This window comes from Acanthisitta chloris, unplaced genomic scaffold (assembly GCF_000695815.1).
Source record: "Acanthisitta chloris isolate BGI_N310 unplaced genomic scaffold, ASM69581v1 scaffold18351, whole genome shotgun sequence".
NCBI lineage: Eukaryota > Metazoa > Chordata > Aves > Passeriformes > Acanthisittidae > Acanthisitta > Acanthisitta chloris.
The window spans coordinates 10,162-23,641 of NW_008655643.1; the positions used below are offsets into that span (position 1 = coordinate 10,162).

General features: G+C 42.3%; 1 protein-coding gene across 1 annotated transcript in view; it reads left to right on the top strand.

Annotated features, from left to right (window-relative positions):
• The first annotated feature begins 9,442 nt into the window (after window positions 1-9,442).
• LOC103811058 (phosphatase and actin regulator 1-like) overlaps window positions 9,443-13,480 on the top strand; it is a 19,798-nt gene continuing 15,760 nt past the window's right edge. Inside the window, exon 1 of the mRNA XM_009084004.1 lies at window positions 9,443-9,885. Coding sequence (XP_009082252.1) covers window positions 9,795-9,885 — 91 coding nt within the window. The 5' untranslated portion in view covers window positions 9,443-9,794. The remainder of the gene's footprint in view (window positions 9,886-13,480) is intronic.

A 13,480-nucleotide genomic window follows, 5' to 3' on the forward strand; every position in this document is an offset into this window, starting at 1 on the left:
GTTGCTCAGAGAAGCTGTGCATGCCCCATCCCTGGAAGTGTTCGAGACCAGATTGGATGGGGCTCTGAGCAACCTGGTCTAGTGGAAGATGTTGTTGCTCCATGGCAGAGGGGTTGGAACTAGATGATCTTTAAGGTCCTTTCCAACCCAAACCATTCTATGGTGATTCCTCTCTCTGTTCTTAGAGTGGTCTGTAGTTGCTGCAATAACAGAGGAGACTTTATCAAGTTGGACTTGTATGTGTTGAGATTGACGTCAGCAAGATGGTGAAGCTTCCCACCCAGGTTTCGTTCCTTAAAACTAACAGCATTTTGCATTTTGGATTGAGATTTTCCATGATGGTCACAGATTATTTGGACTGCCAAGCAAAATTGTTTATTTGTTTGCATGTTTTAAATGTGCCTGCCTTGATATTTTAGGATTACAGTTGTGTTAGTGTATATGTAAGAGGATAAGGTGCTGCTGCTTTTTTCATTAAACAGATTGCAAAATTACAGTGATACAAGTGTAACATAGCTGCTAATGCATGGGTTATGTATATACAGTCACTGTGGTCCATATATAAACACCATGTATTCACTGTGGTCTACAGAGGCCCATCGGGAGATCTGATCTTCATGCTAACTAAATGTAGGGACAGTGTTTTCTCCATTACATGCTTCAGCCCTCAACCCTTCCTTGCAGCCAGCAGCTGCTTCTCAGCATAGGTAACGTTTAAGTTTGTGGCAGCAGATTTCTTAGAAGAGGTTCCTTAGAGGAGAGTGGTGCTGGGAAAGGTCTCTGTGGTTGTAGAAGGTTTGGGAAGTGGGGCTGTGCTCCCACTGTCATCCCTCATTTTCTCATGAGACCCCACCTGGAATACTGCGTGCAGTTCTGGTGTCCTCAACACAAGAAGGACATGGAACTGTTGGAGCAAGTCCAGAAGAGGCCACGAAGTTGATGAGAGAACTGGAACACCTGCCCTATGAAGACAGGCTGAGGAAGTTGGGACTGTTCAGGCTGGAGAAGAAAAGACTGTGTGGAGACCTCATAGCAACTTTTCAATATCTGAGGGGCCTACAAAGGAGCCAGAGAGGGACTCTTTGTTAGGAACTGCAATGATAGGACAAGGGGTAATGGGTTAAAGCTGAAGCAGGGGAAGTTAGGTTAGATATTAGAAAAAAGGTTTTTACTGTAAGGGTGGTAAGGCACTGGCACAGGTTGCCCAGGGACATGGTGGCTGCCCCGACCCTGGTGGTTTTCAAGACCAGGCTGGATGAGGCCTTGAGCAACCTGGTCTAGTAAGGAGGTGTCCCTGCCCATGGTAGGGGGTGTTGGGACTAGATGATCTGTAAGTTCCATTCCAACCCCTAAAGCATTGCTTCCTCTCTTCATCCCAAGGCCACATCACATACACAGAGGAATAACTGCTTTATTCCTATATCAAACTATGCTCAACCATGCAACCTTCCCTGAGCACCAGGAGCCAGGGTAGGGGAAATGCCAAGAGAAAAGGGAGTTCTGCTCTTATTGCTCTTGCTTGGAGAAGGCTCTGCCTCTATGAGTGTAACTTTTATGGCAAGAAGTGCCTGTGGGCTGGAAACTAAAGGGATACCCCAGATTGGTTTAATGGAAGTTGCTGAAAACACCAGAGCGTGTTGTCATAACTTCAGTCACAGCTGGCTTTGTTGGGTGACAGAGTGGAAGAGGTCTGGGCCTCTGTCTCAGGTCTGTTGTTTGGCAGAACAGTCCATAGGATAGTCCATTAAGCCCTTCAGCAGCAGAAGACTGGGGACACCTTTGCAAATATATTTATGGTGATCTGGTCTCCTACAGATCTTCCAAATACAAGGTTACATCTCAAAACTGAATAAGTGCAGAAGATAGCAGGAGAAGCCTTCAAAAAGTAGTGCTTGGAGGAAAATAATGTTGCGGTTAACCAGGACTTACTATGAGGTGTAAGGCAAATAATGTTCCTAAGGCTTAGCATCTAGATCTTTCCTTCAAAAATACCGCTTTGAAGGCTCATAGCTGTGAGAATGTTTGTTCAGAGAGACAAAACAACATTGTCATATAGAGAAGAGGTTTCAAAACAAACCAGACACAGTATATCTATAGACTGCAAGCATATGCGTTCAGCTCAGGCTGATTTTCATGGTGCCATTTTATTCAAGTCATTCATGGATTGACCTTGAACTGTGAATTATGATCTCTCTAGCTTTGTAAGATCAGCTCTTGGTTCAATATTACTACGTTTGGAGAAGCAAGTGTCTTCTCACAATGCTGTATAGACAACAAAAGGACAATTGCTCACATTTTAGGACATTTTTTTCTTTATTACAATGGGTCCTAACATCCATCTGCTTTTTTCTGGCATGCTTTAGATTTTCAGCCAGCATTTAGTACATTTTTCCCTCTGGATTTCTAGTACTCAAAAATATCCCATTTTTATTGTTCCAAAAATACATTCTTGAATTAGATACATAGTAAATTCCCTTTTCTAAAAAAGATTGTTCTTTGTTTCCTGCTGCAGTTGTTGAATATTTTGTTCTTGGGACTAGGGATAAGAGATTTGAGAACTAATGCTGCAAAGCTCATGTGATGTGACTATCTTAATTCAGCCATGCCATTTTTTAAAAAATCATTTAAACTTTCAGGATCACATTTTATGTGAACAGCCAGCATCTAGCTGAGAGGTTTGATGTTAATGGAACAGTGCAGTAATGAAACAGAGGAGGCTTCATTTTAGAGTTTGAGGTGTGAGACATGAGCTTGCATGATCTTGCAATGTTCCAAATATCTGTAGGCATTTTGCAGTTGGTATTATTGGAAAAGGGGCCAAAATCTGAATTTGTGTCTCTAACACTGCTTGGCATTATCTTTAGGAAAAAAATGCAGTAATTCCTTGGGAGATTGCAGGGTTCTGCATTGTGATACTGCTCTAATGAAAGATTGAATGCTTGGCTATGTCATTATTCACACTGTTTCTACTCGGAGTTATATGACTATCTAGTCATACTTTTATTTCTTTTAACAAAATGCAGAGTTCATGGCCCAAGATGATTCTGCTTTATTTGGGCACTTTAAAGAAATATGTTCTGTAGATGACAGACAAGATTTTAACTTTATACAGACATAACGAGTTGTCGAAATCTACATTTTGAATATGATTCTCTTTTCTCAGGAGACCTAATCTGGGCAGACTTTCCAAAGAGTAAATTAATCCCTCAGTCAGCTGAAACAGAAAAGATGGCATCATTTGAGCCCTGACTCAAGAATGGATTCACGGGGGCTAAAGAAGGAGAAAACAAATTGGTCAGGTTTAGGGTTTTAAACAAAGAGCCAGCTTGGTTATATTTTTCACTATCCACAGATGCTTGAGCAAGCAGAAAATTTGCTGATTAGTTTTCCCAAAAATCCTCACCACAATCTAGACTAATCGGAGCTTTAAAGTTTATATTGAAGCTGTTTCTCAACACAAAATCAAGTCTGGGATAAGCATAATTTTGGGGGTTAGTAAAAGGCTGCTTAGAGCCTAAATTAAAATCTGAATAATTGTAGTTGAAAATCTGATTTTCCTGCAGAGCCCAGCTGGAAACATGACTGCAGATGTGTTACGGGAACTGTTATTTGGTTGACTCACATTCCAGACTCTTCGGTACTTCTTGCAGTGCACCAGTGCTAAGCAAAAGCATTGCCTGTCTCCTTCAGGATACAGGACTGTTGTAGCTATCCTGAACCAGACAGTCTAGTTCAGGGAACAAACTGGGATGCTGAGGCAGAAGTACTGCCTTGCCAGTAAGGCACCATCAGAAAGTACTTAATCTGCAACAGGTACTTAGCAGTTTTTTTAGATTTACACCAAAAGCAAGCACTTCCTACCAAAATTGTATAGCTAGTTCTCTGAACTCTGTCTAGTTCTCCTCGAAACTCTGTCTCAGTGGTGCTTCAGCCATTTTCCCAGGGATGAACAGGGGTCTCTGCTCGTTTTGGTCTGCTCTAATCATTGCCACAGGCTTCTTTATAGCTGCAGAAGCACCACCATCTCCCAGGGGCTGAATATTTAAAATCAACAGGGAATTGGAGAGCAGTCATTACATGATAACTGAATCGTGGCGAACACTCCTTATGGTTTTATTGCCCTAATTTCTCAGGAAAAGGAGTTATACAGCGTGTTATCATGACTGATACCAGGAGACTTGTCACGGAGGAAAGAGAGCTTAAAGGAAGAGATAATGTATCCTATAGATTAGCCAACATCTTAATGGAGTCTAGTACAGGAACGTGCTTCTTTGGGTAGGGATTTTCCATTTAATATGCCTTCAGTTTATTCACTCATTGATAAAACTGTATTTAATCCCATTTTATAAATCCTGTTTAGGAGAATGATAGTTCTCTGTAGACTCTACAGCCTGGCTGGCAATATCTGGGCTGATACTTCAGAGAAAGTGAACCTCCAGGCTTACAGCGATTTATTTTTTTTTGCTCATTGTACAGTAATGTAAGGAGAGAAGGTAGTTCATTCCTGCCCTCTGCTAAGAGTTAACTGACAGAAGTAAATATAAGATTTTCTTCTCCTTCATTTTCCTCTTTAAATTTTCTGCACTTGACTTGAGAGTGCAAAGAGCCCCTGGTAGCCTATACTTATTTCATCAATACTGCTTTGCTATCACCATTATTATTGGGAAAGGCAGGGTAAGTTAAGCAGTAGCAAGACTCTTTACTCCCATTGAATTTTCCTCATGTTGAATTATATAGTTGATGTAAATCAGTACAGTTCTACTGGCTTCAGTTGTGCTCATTTATGCCAACTAAAGAGCAATGTGACAAGTACCTCTTTGTAGCAGCTGGCTTCTCATGTGCCCAGCTCAGATTTACTCCTCTCTTAGAGCAGTCTCAAGGGTAGTATGAGCCCAGTTGCAGCTGATTAAAGACATTTGCATCTACAGAATAAATTCGGGAGCTGCTCCAGAGGTTATGCCCCACTGTGCTCAGAAGTTATTTTACATCAGGGTGACTCAAGTCATGAGGAACAGTTGTGTGAGCATGGCTGGGTGACAATCTGGACGCCTCGCCATGCTGCTGCGTGACCCATTGTGACCCCCTGTGACCTGTTTGCCCATCCATCCTGTTCTTGGGTCACACACAAGCAGATGTCACCATTCAAGTGCTGGAGAGCTGCTAGGTTCTGCCTTTTGTATCTGCAAACACTCAGAGTTAGTAAGCCTGGCAAGCATATGGGGAATCATTTTCCAGCAGGTATATGCAGCATCGTTTTCCAGCAAGCCCTGTACTATATCCAGACATTTTTTTAGAGATGACCCCATACTAGGCTCTTAAATTTTCTTGTCCTCTGGGGAGAGGCAAAGATGAATTCCTGGCACCCAGAAAACACCATTCTGTTCACATTAATGAGCTGGATGGCATTAACCAGTTCATTCTTAGAGCTCATCCACAGCAAGAGATCAAGGAGAGAAAACCCGTGACTCCTGGCAGGGGACAGCTTAGGCAACCAGGAGCACCTTGCGTAAAAAGGGCTGCAAAAGTCTGTCCTGAGGCCCCACAACTGGTTGGCTGCTGTCCTGAGAGCCCTCTGGGAATGGGCACACTGCAGAGCAGGGTAAGCATAACTGTGTGGTTCATTTAAGTGTTTTGTAGTGCCTGGGGAGATGTGCAGCCAGTTTTTCCTTTTATTGCTCCTTCTGGACACTGCCACATGGAGCAGAAACTTTTCATTCTGAGTTCTCAGTTTGCTGGGCAGGCTCCAAACAGTAGCATCCATCAGTGAAAATGCTGCCTTTCTTTGCTCTTCCTCCCTGAAGAGATTACACCCCCACTAGCCAATACTTTAGGTCTACAGCAATTGATTTGGCATGATTGTCCCTCCTTCCCCCAAACTCCTACTCCTCCACCATAATGCGACCAGCCCAGAGCAAATTCAAAAGAACAAACAAACAAAACAATAAAAACACCCCACAAAAAAAGCTCCACCACACACTGTCCTTATGAAATGCTGCTCGGCTCTTATTGTATAACTCTAGCACAAGGAGTGTGATGCATTTGCAGGGAATTAATTCAGAAAATTGGTTTGCTGTCGAGTTTATCTTTGTAAGTGTGAGCAAATTGTTTTATTTTTCATTGACAATCTCATTTGAATATTATTCTTTCAGTAAAATCCTAGCAAGGTTTTCTTTTTGTCACCATAAATCTTAGGAAGGTTTTCTTTGTAGTTACCTTTGTCAGTGTATTTGCAAAACTGTTGTTATCAATATTGCAAAAACATATGAAGTATAACTAGGCAATTCACTGCAAAGCACAAATTACAAAACCCTTTCTGTCCCCTTGAGTGTCTGAAACATGTTGCAAAACTGAATGAATGGCACAGTGAAGGTCAGGCACGTTCACACAAAAGATTTTAGACACAGAAGGTGCTGTTAAAGGTGATTACTTGTTAAGGCCTGTCTTGCCTGTTCCTTGGTTAGATATCTGCAGTCACTTAGCTTGATGAAACAGCCAGAGTTACCTTCTGATCAACAGCAGCACTGCACATCCCACTTGGTTCTTAGAGTTGTCACAAGCTGATACGTTATTTGCTGTGGCACCAGGTTCCTTCCTCACCTCCGTTTTCTCCTGTTTATTCTGATTGTGCTGCTAATGAGACACTTTTTTCCTGACCTGTGGCCTCTTGACAGCCTCATGCAGCCCCTGCAATGTTAAGTGAAATAAGGCACAGCAGCAATCCAGCAATCAAACCACTGAAATCAACCTCTGCAACTAGGTGGGCTTCATTAATATTTTTTTATTCTGGATAGCACAGGAGGGAAGGCAGAAGAGGAGAGATATCACACTTGATGTTTGCCAAGGTCAGAGCAGTGCGCTGGAGATGATGTGCTGAAATTTGGTGTGAAAAAATGTGTATTTGCAGCCGTAGTAACAAATCAATAGCTGCTTATGTTTCTTGATTTACAGTATGTAACTCGTATCAAGATTTTCAAAGGTTTACAGAGATATTAACAGCTGTTCAACATCTGGCAAACCTAGAAATTAAGAGGCAAGAGAAAAGAACTAAAATGGCACTGTTCTGAGGAGCTGGTGGAGTTGCTTGTAGAGCATCAAGATCGTTTGGGGGTAGAAGTCACTGTATTAGCAAGAGATGAAATGAGCAAGGGACCAAGAACATACATAATTGTGAGAGCTTGGAAGGGAAAGGCTGGGGAACAGGCTGGATTTGTTTGAGAAGCTCGTCAAGGAGGGACTCACAATGAGAGAGCAGGAGCAGGCTCAGTCAGACCAAAAGGATTTTAGATATGGGGATGTAACAGCAGTTCATAGAGATAAAAAGCAGACTCTGGTACTGGAGGCCAGGAACCTCCATAGCTTCTATTCATTACCTTCTTCATCCTCTAGCTGTGCTTCACTGCTTGCACTGTAAGAACTAGTTATTATTTTGTTCCACTACAAGGGTACCTTATCTTTTCCTACTGCTTAAGTCTTGCTATTAAAAATTCTTGGGATTATAAAGTCCAGAAGTGACTGACAATCCATGAACACAGATAGCTTCAGGTCTCCAGAATGAATCTGTCCAAAGTGTCATGGCTTCTTCTGCCATGTAAGTGCTTCACTTAAAAATGGTGGTCATCAGTTAGGCAGGAGCACTCTGCAGCCTGAAAAGAGTGAATAATGAGATCTGTAAACAATTTGTCTCTCAATGGGGAACACAGGTATTCTTGGCTGGCTTTCACTAGAGGCCTGCCTAGGCAGCATGGAGAAGAATCCCATGGTCTGTAGGTCCTGGGTGACACAAGAGTAGACGGTGGATATAATAACAAGGGCATACTTGGAGGAAATCTGTCCTCTTGTGTGGAAGCCATAGCACAGTAGAGTGAAAGCTTAGTGTATAGGAACATACTTTATGGTGGGTACCCCACTAAACGCATGGGAGACTTGGTCCTTTTTCCAAGTCATCTATGAAGGTTAATAAAACTCCTACCTTCTGTTAGAAACATTCTAGTGTGAACTGTTCATGACAGAACTGTTAGCTGAGTCCTTCAATCCTTGTTTTTTTAGAAGAAAGACTTTTTTTGGGAGAATTCTCTTCAGACTAATTTCTCCTTTTACTTGTGTGTTGGCTGGACTTTGTCTTTAACGTCTTTCTGCTGCATCCTCTTGAAAAGCATCACAGTGCAGTGGATTAAAAACAGTTATTATGCAATTCCTGCAGACACACATGGTGGGGCTAAAAGTGGCAAATTTTTCTCTTTGGTTCTCATGTGCTGCTAGAAATAAAATAGTTTTAATTGCTTAATAGTCCTAAGGTGAAGTCTCCCATTTGCAAAAGCTACTGTATCTTAAGGATGGTAATAGTAAGCACTTGTGTAACACTTTGTCATCAAAGTACTTTGCAAGAATCCTTTACTTCTGAATTCAGGGTCAGTTTCTGTCCCTTTCAACACTTTACCAATGAGATAAATGTTCAATCTGCCATGGGGAAGAAACAAAGCTACTGACTCCGAATTCTGAACTGAAATAGGGCTGTGTTCTGCTGTTTTGTTTTTGTGCCGTAAAGTGCCCCCAAAGGACATAAGACTGGTATCACCTCTGCTGTTGGAAGTCTTCAGACTGTGTAAAATCAGGTGCTTGTAGCACTTCTGCCTTAAAACAGCTGGTGTAGGAGATGGGGTCTTACCCACTGCTGGTCCTTCATTCAGCCCTGTGTGCCCTGCACAGTGTGAGGGGCAGGGGTATTGAACTGGTGTGTACATGAGCTCCTGGCTGGGGATTTGTGTGCATCAGTGGCCCAGCCCCTGTGTTGTGAGGAGCAATTGTCAGACATATCTCATCCAGGCTTGCAGAGCCAGCTCCATTTCAGTGAGCTTCTGTGCCCTGGGTTGGGGGAAGCCTTCATTCTAGAAGATGAAGCCATGCAGACAGCACTGATACCGTGTTTCCTATCAGTACCCAGTAACTCACAGGGAAACCAATGATCCAACTGGCAGGCACTGGGGCCCTCAAGTTGGGAATGTCTGTGAACGACCATATCTGAAGCAAGAGGAGGCTCTGTCCTGTCACTGGCAGCATTGACAAAACTCCCATTGAGTCGGTTAAGAGTATGAGGATGCCCAACAGTGCTGACTTCTGATGTCATCTTTCTGGTTTACTTTGTTCTCCAAAGACCCCTTTGTGCTTGCTTTGTATTCCAAATATTCAGATCATTCCTATGTACAGGGTCCCCACTTGTAATTAGATTGTGGGGTTTGTGACCCTATTATGCACAGGTTGACTAACAAGTCACATTGATCCCTCAATATAAGATTTAATGAAAACCACAAGAGGAGAAGGAGGAGAGAAGTGAGTGTGCAGAGGAGGTGGATAGCTGCTATTGTTCTGCCCTCAGCGCTGCCAAACTGTGCCTTGTTTTCTCTGTGGACAGTGTGTTCAAATGCTGTTTGAACAAATGGGGCGCAGTCAGGAGGCTGGCGAGAGGGCAGCGAGAGAGTTAGCTGAATCTTAGCTAGAAATACTTGTGCGAGTCAGGAAGCAGGCATGGGAGGAAGGAAATTAAGTGGAGACATCTGTGTGGCTTAGCTTTCAGCAGCTCTGCCTGGGGTAGGGGTGGGAGAGCCATGCCTAAGATGACATAACGTATTTTGTCTTTCGTGAGTTGAAAACAGAGGAAACTGCGAAAGCAAAGCATGGTCTGTGTCACGCATGGTCTGGGCATACCAAGTACATAATGGAGCAGTGTCAGTGCTTTCTGCTCTGCCTTTCACATCCCAAAATAACTCTTCAAGACAGAGAACTGAGGAGAATGTGATATGGTCCAAAAACTGATCTTGGACTTTTTTCGCAGACGACTGAGCCAGAGGCCAACTGCTGAAGAATTGGAGCAGAGGAACATACTGAAACGTAAGTCCCAATTCTGTTGACATTTAATCTGAGGACAACTAATTTGGGTTAGTTTAGATGTGTGTTTGGTGGGTTTTATAAACATCAACTATTCTGTGTATGCATCATTAATAATAATTAAAAATAATAAAGGGCATCATAAATGCAAATAAGCATAGAAGTCTGTAACAACATCTGGAGCTGCAGAAACAGTTCTTTAAAATCAGTCAGTAAATTTGCAAGAATGAACAACCTATGGAGGAAAAAAAACCAGACGTTGAATGACGTTCTAAACAGAGGGTCATTCATTCTGAAAAGCTTACTTTATGCAGCACTTACATAGATGAGCATCCCATTGTAAGTTAGTAAAGACATCAGGGCATAGTTTGATTAGCTTGCCTAAAAATCTTCACAGCAATCTGAAGCCTTTATTCAATTAAAAAAAGAATCCGCTGTGACTCAGGGTTATTTCCCTGAAATATTCCCCTGAAACTCTTCCTTTAAATCAGCCAAAAAACTTGCTGGTAGATCCTCAACTTGTGGTACTTTACAGGGACAAAATGCCATTTAGAGACCTTGATCCAAGTTAAGTTAGCAGATACACTGGCACCAGCTTCAAGGGAAGCTGGACTGTGGCTAGCACAAATCTCATAACCTCATGAATGAATAGGAAAAAAGTGGCACTTTCTTTACTCACACTGAAGTAGTTTGAATATTTTTTAAAAAAAACAAAACCAGTATTTATCTAATTGTTGATACTTTGGAAACAGAAAACAAAAGAAACAAGTTCTTCCTCTTTTAAGTTAGTAAATACATAATTCCAGGAAAATGAAATTACTACAGAAAAAAATTATTCCTAAATGGTACCTTATACATGTCTCCTTAGATAGGTCCATAATTTACTTTCTCTTGTTCAAATAACTGTATTATATAGAATCATAAAAGTGTGGTAGCAGAAGAGTAATTCTCTGAAAATTAGCAGAATTCATTGATTAAATATTTCAAAATCAAATTCCTAGCAAGTTAATGATGATGTTAATGCCCAGCAGGGTTTTTTCTTCTGCTCTTGTTGTCACATGTGGCAGACAAAGAGAGACACACCACTGTCAGTGCAAAGAGGATAAAAGACTGGACAGCAGGGTGGCATGGGCAAGCCTGAGGCTGCCAGAAAAGTCATGTGTTTGGGACCAGCCCTCTCTTAATAGCTGTGCTCCTACTGTCTACTCCTAACTCCCTTGACTGGCTGCTGCAGGAAGCCAGGGACAGAACCTGGGAAGATAGTTGGCACATCCAGATGTGATTGTCACAGGAGGTTTACAGAACAGCTGGAGGAGGGGAGACCTGCAACGTGACTGATGCCAGGCTCAGGCGAGGAGGGACAGAGACCAATTCTCTGGGCAGCTCATGTTGTCATCCCAGGACTTATGACAAAGACATGTCATGCACCACCTGGCACTGATGCTTGACCAGTAAACAGTGCTCTGGCACTAGTGAAGGTAGCTGGGAGGAGGTGGGGGTCTTAGGCAGCTGCTGTGGCAGCAGTGTTTGAACCAGCATCAGCAGAGAAGCAGCATCTCCAACACTGGGTGCCTTGCAGACATTCCTATAAGTTACATTGCCAAGCACAGCAGTCATGTAGCGCCCTAAAGATGTCTTGCATTCCAGAGGAATTATCCCCTGAGTAACATTAGTTTCTCTTTTAATTGAATAAAGGCTTTTAGATGACATGGATGTTTGAAAAGGAATCCAGAACCGTATTGTATTTCCTAAATGGAATTTTTGTAGCTCGGTTCCTAAGAACAGATCTGCCCCAAAACATGTGTGTCTTGGTAGACAAACAGCTTCATAATTACAGAAAAGAGTAATGTGGTATTTCCAAGGCATTGCAACTTCTTGGTGAACCACAGAGGGAAAGGAAACAATTAAACAGTTACATAATTAATAAAAAAAGAAAGCATAAACATATTCTACCATTAAAAAAAAGAAATATAAGTAGTGCCTAGTTTGCACATCACTTTTTGTCCTTCCCCTAGACTTCTGAGAAGGAGAATTACAATAAATATAATGGAGCATAGAGAAAAAGGGACTTAGGAAGCAATAATGGACCCGCAGGTCAAGCAATTTGCAAAAGCCCAGTTCAGAGCACGCTCACACACACACATACTCATGCAAAACAAAGCCTAGCAAGCTCTTGAGTAGACTAACTAGGATTTCCTCTGCAGTTAAAGCTGAAATCTCCCTGATGCAAATGTCATGTCTGATACCATGATGTTTCTGTTACACGTGACTGCATTATTGCCCATCCTGATGGGAAGAAATGAGGCAAAATGTGGTTGGACAGTCTTTATACATGAATTGAGAGCTTCCTAGCTCTGTGCTGCTGCAATAATGAGGATTTTTTGTTGAACTACAAGGGCAAAGCATCCATTGCACAAGTGTTGCAACTTGCTGGTAGCAACAGTAAGATAACAGCAGCCACAGCAAGGAAATGAAGAGCAGGGACAACTGGTTCTTGAAGGATCCTTCACTGAAATATACCCAATTTACTGACTCTTATGTAGGTCAAAAGCATGTAGTGAGAGGAGTCCAGACCTGCAGGATTAGTGTGAAGACTGAAGAACACTTCTTGTGTTAAGACTTGCTGTCCAAGTTTATGAGGAAGGATGTCTTAATCCCCCTCATGCACCACCCCCGTGCCACTTTGTAGATGGGTACAAATAGTCCAGTTGTCAGCCTGGGACATCCAGAGTTGCATAAATCCCTCACAAGAATGATGGTTATGCAGGCTTTGAGGGCCTCAGACTGTACTGGGGGACATTTCACACTGTCACAGAAATCAGGCCTGAAAATCACACCTGCACCCACCCACCCACCCACCCTGACACACAGGTCTACAGAAACAGAGCATCTCCCGGAAACATAAAAATAAAGCATCAGTTCTGTAGCTTCACAAGATTGGCATGACTTAGCTTCAAAATAAAAGCTGAAACAAAGTCACTTTCTGGTTTTGGAGAAGAATGTATTCCGAATTCTTATCCTTTACCTAATCAAGGTCTTTGGCCTGCCTGCCTGTCTCTGAAGGTGGGTAGCTGGGCTGAAAGTAAGGAGAAGAGAAAGACATTAGATACCAAGGACAAAAATGAATGGCCATAACTAAGTTTTATACATAACTCCTCAGCTGCTTGCAGTTCTACCCTGACTCTGTGTGGGCTCTATTTAGTGCTGTGTCTCTCTGGCTTTATCTTACCTGGATTTATTAGTGGCTCTGTTTCTGAAAGTAGGCATTTGCAGGACCAGCTCCTCCAAATCTGAAGCACAAAGAGAAGAAAAAAAATTGCTAGAGGAGCAATTGCTAGAAGAGAATCCAGCTCTGTAAGGACAGGAACTATTGAAAGAGAAAAATTATATTTAGCAGTGTAGGTAGTCCAGTGATCATTTAAAAAGCCATTTCTGACAAGCCCTGCTGTCTTGTGCTCTTTTTATTCCGGTATCAGTTTCCCCTTCTGAAATGTAAGCAGTATTTTTGGCAAAATGGCACTTAAGATCAGAAGTGTAGTGTAAAGCATCATAACATTGTCTGGCTCTTTGTCCACTTTGGTGGAGATTTCCCAGTCCT